Raw genomic sequence first — 6,000 nt, 5'->3', positions numbered from 1 at the left:
GGGCTCGCGATTATTATCTATAACGAGATCTTCTTTATCCTCTAGAGAAGGTAGAGTAGACGGCGTACGCTTTAGAGCGAGAGGAGAACCTACGACCACTTTATCCATAAGTTTAGTACTAGAATTACCTAGATTAGAGCGACTAGTAGCTATATTAGTAGTAGAGGCAGTAGTAGTAGTAGCCCTAGCTACTCTCTTCTCCGACTTAGAGCGCGCCTTTATACTACCGTAATAGGTGGGCTTCTTAGCCGGCGTGGCTAGGGAGAAGGCGATACCTTTAGAGCGAGTCTTACGAGAGAAGAAGGTAGGCTTAGAGATAGGACTAGTATTAGATATCTATATATATATATTAGCTAGAGATCTAAGGAAGGAATATTCGTCTACCCTTAACGGCGATTAACGAAGCTAAATTAGTAACTATAATAATGCGAATAGGTTATATAGGACCGGTTCTAATAAGAATAGACTACTATAGACCCTTCTAAACCTAAACTAGGGAAGATAGTATATAAATTAACGACTTACCTTAAGAGCGAGGTAGATATACTAGAGAATAAAATTAAAGGCGAGCGAAGCTAAATATATACTTAACTAAAGTAGTAATTATATATCCTAGGTAGTAGCCACGAAGTAAGGGATAAGCGCGTGCATAAACTAGTAAAAGTAAACTAGAATCTCGAGTTTACCTATATTAAGGATGGTTATAACGTTATAGAAACTTAGTTACGGATATATAGGTACACGATAGATTATAGAGACTTAGAATTATATATACTTAAGTACTTCGGGGCGAAGCATAAAAAGAAGAAGGATATTATTAGGACGGGAACTATAATAGACCTATATGGACTATTCTAATCCATATAGCCACGTAGTGGCTAGAGCTAGGTTAAGTCAGCTAAGTTAAGTAAGGTTACTATATAAGTAGACCGTATAAACTAATTTCTACTCGTTAGGAATCAACCTCGTATAAGAGTAAGATTACTCTATAAATATATTCCTATGTCTCTCTATGAACTGTTAGACTACTATTCTACGTCTTTACTCTTTACATATATCGACGCTATAGGGTCCTTATCTATATCTATCCGTAACTTTTTCGGCGTAACTCTTAGTACGTGTCACACGCGTAATACACACGCTTTTTTACTATAGTATAGGTATATCGCATAGGTAGATTTAGGCCATGCTACATAGCTAGGTAGGCTGTAATTATAACGTACGCTAGGGTGTATTTATTAATGAAATATTACTTACTCTACGCGCTTTTTCTATTTAAAAGCTTAAGTTATTTACTATGTTACTTGGATTACTATATATAGTAAAGGTCGTATACTTAATAGTAAAAATCTATTAGCGTACGGGGACTTATACGGGACTTTCGTACTAGAGAGTATATAAGGTTTAAGTTTAGAGTAATATATATTAGAAGAGATGTTCGTCGTATAAGTACTTATATATAGTACTTTTCTAACGCTCTATGTCTGTTTCGTTATACTCTTACATCTTCTATTGTTTAGAACCTTACTTCTATTCGAGGCCTCTATAGCTAATACGTTCGGTTTTCATTTATTATGTACACGAATTCCTAGACTACTCCCAATCCTCTAGGACGCGATGGCCGAGGCTTTACAAATGGCTATACTAGGCGGAGAATATCTACGAGAACCTGAGATCCTCTATCTATATCTTAGAACCCCATTCTATAATATTTATAAGCCTCTAGATATTAACGGAGTAAGCGGGATAGGAGCCCTACTAAGAGTTATAGAAAATACTTAACCCGCTCTCTTCTAATAAGTAGAGGTTCGTATCTACTACGATAATAAGGAGCGTTAGAGGCCCTAGCCGGATAATCCGCGAGTATATCCCCAAAACTCCTAGCGGGACGTAGATTCTATAATATATAAAGACCTTTAGAATTATTTAATAACTAAAGGTAAACCGAGCTACGACGATAGAAGGGAAGGAACTACTTATATAATACGTTCTATCTAGGCCCTATTAAACGTGCCTAGATACCGGACAGCCATTACGTTATGTTACTTAGACCGAGTTCCTTCGATTATACAATCTATGCGGACTAGGTATCTCGGCCTAACGTTTCTTATAGATTCTATAAATAGTTATTAAAGCCATGGCTTACTACAACTATTACTATAGGCGCACCCGTTCTCCTTAGGTAACAATAAGCCGGCGTTTAGATAGGTAAATATCTATTAGAAAGATTATAAGTATACGATCCTTAACGTAGATAGCACTATATACTTTTGCGCCATGGTACTATTTTTTAAGCATGGTTACAAGCTTAGTCCTATTAGGAGAGATAACCGAGTAGGGTTAATGGTCCTAAGGTCCTAAAGAGGAAAATTCGGTATTTAGTTATTATTATACTTAAAAGATATACATTTCACGAAGAGAATATCTATCTATACTTAAAGATAAAGAGTAGCGAGGAAGAGATAAGCGCCCCGCCCGCAAAACATATATAAATTTATACTTACGTATTCCTCTCTACTAGGTTATAAAGTTTAAGTAACTAGAGTTCTCTAGGGTATTCTTAGAGAGACATATGGTTTTAGATATATATATCTAATAAGTTAGATTGAAGTAGAGTGTAATACTATACTATATACCAGGTATAATAGTTACAATTCACATGAGCTAGATATGACAAAGTTATCTTATGAATAAGAATAGTATAACAGAGATTCTAGATTATCTTCTATACTATGTAAGAGTAGAGCTAGGAATAATTAATTATGAAGTCCAGTCTATTTTTTTCATTCCTACCTACGCATCGACTGAAAATCTACCCTCCAACCTCAGATCCCTCGAACTCGCTCCAACTACTACTCCAAATACCCCCCGAGGTACAACCCATTCCATACTGGTCGCCTCCCAATAACTGACATCCCTCCGTCTTAGCACAAAACTCACAACCCCACTCTCGCCGGGTGCAAGGCTGATTTTTGCAAAGCCGCGCAACTGCCGCACGGGTATGTCTCCCTCCCCGGCTGATGTGGACGCTGGCAGTGTGATGTAGAGCTGGGCGACCTCGGCGGCGGCGACACGGCCAGTGTTTGTGATCGTTGCGCTGATGTGGCCGATGGAACTGAAGAGCGAGAGGGGCCCGCCGGGGCCGGTTGGGCCTGGCGCGGGTCCGGGAGTCGTGTCAAGATCGAGGATGAGGGTAGAGTATGTGAATTTGCTGTATGCTATCAGGGGAGACATGTGTTAGTGGAATTAAACAGTGAGTCGCAGGGCTTGTTGCAGAAAGACGAAGGGGAATCAAGACGTACAAAGACCGAAGCCGAATTCATAGCGGGGCTCGATGGCGGCTTTGTCGAAATGGCGGTAATCCACAAAGAGGCCTTCGTCGAACGTATCTGTGCCAGGCAAAATAGTGGTGCCGTAGTCCGCGGCGCGTCTGGCTATTGTATATGGGAGTTTGCCGCTGGGCGACGTGCCGCCGTATAGCACGTCGACCAGGGCGTTTCCGCTTTCCTGGCCTGCGATGCCAGCCCATACAATGGCGAGGACATTGGGCTGGGCAAGGATTGTCTCGAGGATGATTGGACCGACGCTGTTGACGACGACGATGGTCTTCTTATTCACAGCCGCGACGGCCTCAACAAGGTCGTTACAGTCGTGCCAGGGGTCGAGTGTAAGGCGGTCGCCTTGGTTACCTTCGACGGTGATGTAGCCTTCGCCCGAATCGGAGGTTATAAAGACGAGAGCAAACTCAGTATCTCGGGCGGCGTTGGCACCGGCATCAGGGTCGTCGCTCGTACTGGTTGCAAGTGTTGTATTGTCGGCGATGGCTTGGGGTCTAATAGCGTCGAGAGGGGCGATGAGATACTGTGTAGGCTGTTAGATGACGGCGCGACATTCAAAGGGGTACACTCACGGGAAATTGTGCCGTGCCAGATCCCCAACCCATGGCTAGATGACCAATGTTACATCCACGGTCAGCGCAGGCATTTGCACCAGCCGGGTTCACAATAGCATCTTGGCCGACTATGGCCAGGCTCTTTGGTTTTATTAGCGGAAGGGTGTTGTTTATGTTTTTCAGCAGGACTATTGAATCCCTAGCAATGGTGCGAGCGATTCTCTTGTGGTCACCCTGTACGTTCGGACCTCCACCAGTGTTGTTAAAGGAGTTCCAGGTCACTGGAGGATAGTTCTTGTCCTGACCAAGCCCATACCAACCAGCCAGATTCCTCCTCACCATATCGTCGAGCCTTGATTGCGGTACCTCACCAGTCGTAATGGCTTGCCCTAGCTTTACGCCCCAGTAGACGCTGCCGGGTGGATTGTTAAAGTCGGTGCCCGGCATGGTCATGTCTAGGCCAGTGTTGGCACTCAGCGCGGTTGAGTGCTGTGCATTCCAGTCACTGATGACGGTACCACGGAACCCAAGCTCGCCTTTCAAGGTGTGGTTCAGCAGTTCCTCACTCTCGCACGCCCAGAAGGTCTTGAACTTGTTGTACGAACACATGACGGTCGCAACGCCGGCATGGACGGCATCTGCAAACGGCCAGAGATACAATTCATGCAACGTCCGGTCGTCTACACTCGTGTCCATTGTCTCCCTATTCTTCTCTTGCTCATTCAGGAGGAAGTGCTTAGCACACGCCTGGACGCCCGACTCCTGCATTCCCTTGATCGTCTCGGCCATGGCGATGCCCGCAAAGTACGGGTCCGGCGAGAATCCCTCCCAGTTACGCCCTCCGAATGGGATCTTACCCAGAGCTCCGGCCACAGGACCGAGGTGGACATTGATCCCCAGAGCCTTTGACTCGGCCCCGAGCGCCACGCCTCGCTCATGAATCAAGTCGACGTCCCAGGTCGAGGCTGCATTGACACCGGCAGGGAAAGCCGTGACCTTTTCGACAAAACGGATGCCAAGTGGGCCATCCTGCAGACAAAGAGATGGATATCCGATGGAGTTTACGCTTCCGGTGTTGCCGACGCAGGGACCTTTAGTCCAACCGACGCCTGTGACTATGGCAAGCTTCTCATCTTGTGTGAGCTTCGTGAGGGCAGCGTTTGCTTTCGCGTATGCAGCGTCCCAGTCGAGAGCCTGTGACAGCGTGGCAAGAGCCAGCAGCGGGACTACCCTTTGCCACATATCGTAGGTGGAGAGTCGCCAGGATGAGCAGCGGTCATGTCAAGTTGTGATGTAGGAATATCCATCCTCTTAAATGCCCCTTATACACAAGACCTCATGTCGCTTGGCTCATGCAATTCATGCTCTGCCAAGAATGAAAGTTTGTCTTAAAACAAAAGCAGGTGACCAGCAATAGATGTTCAGCCAATGTGACAATGTGCTTGTACAGCATGTTCATGTGGGTACGGCATGGCCAGAAAGTGTGCAATGGGAAGAGGCACACATGGATCAGAGAGATGGATTGGCGGGCCGGAAAGCCAGGGTCGCTTTCACGGAAGTCGAAGTGCATACAAGGGTGGAACGATCGAGCCCAATCAGTCGCCATAGATGGATGGATTGTGGTCGACGTCCACACTTTGTGATGATGTAGCAAACTAAGTGCTATTACAACTTTATCAATGATGTGTGTCTGTTTCGGCCACTGTCTTGCAGTGGCTGTAATTTAGGCTTCGGGTTTAAGCTCTTACTTTGCTGGATCGTCGTTGTTGTCGTGAACCAAATGGATGATACTGGGACCCCTGCTTCAATTCCCATTAACATTCACCATGCCAGAGGCGATATTAAGAGTCGTAAGCCCATTTCCAGGTGGATGGGCATACAATCTTCTTCTCTTCTTTCCCCGCACTCTTTAATGGCTTTCTTCCCGACTTTTAGCGGTGCCAAGTAACCACTCTCGCAGTTCCCATAGTCAGATGATGGTGGACTCGCACGGCAGCTGCATAGCTGCCCAAGATCCTGCTGTAAGGCGGCTGGTGGCAGTTGGCAGATTGTATCATAGAATCAAAGACTGATCTAAGCATTAATTTTACAGTGCGCATGATCATTCG

General features: G+C 45.3%; 1 protein-coding gene across 1 annotated transcript; it reads right to left on the bottom strand.

Moving 5' to 3' along the window:
* Positions 1 to 2,793: 2,793 nt before the first annotated feature.
* On the bottom strand, positions 2,794 to 5,134 carry EJ05DRAFT_496397 (putative beta-glucosidase L; the record flags this gene model as incomplete). Its single annotated transcript, XM_033746384.1, has 3 exons — positions 2,794 to 3,218; positions 3,303 to 3,861; positions 3,911 to 5,134. 3 exons carry the CDS (start codon positions 5,132 to 5,134, stop codon positions 2,794 to 2,796), a joined length of 2,208 nt encoding a protein of 735 aa, XP_033606035.1.
* Positions 5,135 to 6,000: the final 866 nt, after the last annotated feature.

The sequence above is a fragment of the Pseudovirgaria hyperparasitica genome (assembly GCF_010093815.1).
Source record: "Pseudovirgaria hyperparasitica strain CBS 121739 unplaced genomic scaffold EJ05scaffold_1, whole genome shotgun sequence".
NCBI lineage: Eukaryota > Fungi > Ascomycota > Dothideomycetes > Acrospermales > Acrospermaceae > Pseudovirgaria > Pseudovirgaria hyperparasitica.
This window is presented reverse-complemented; position numbering and strand designations above follow the sequence as displayed.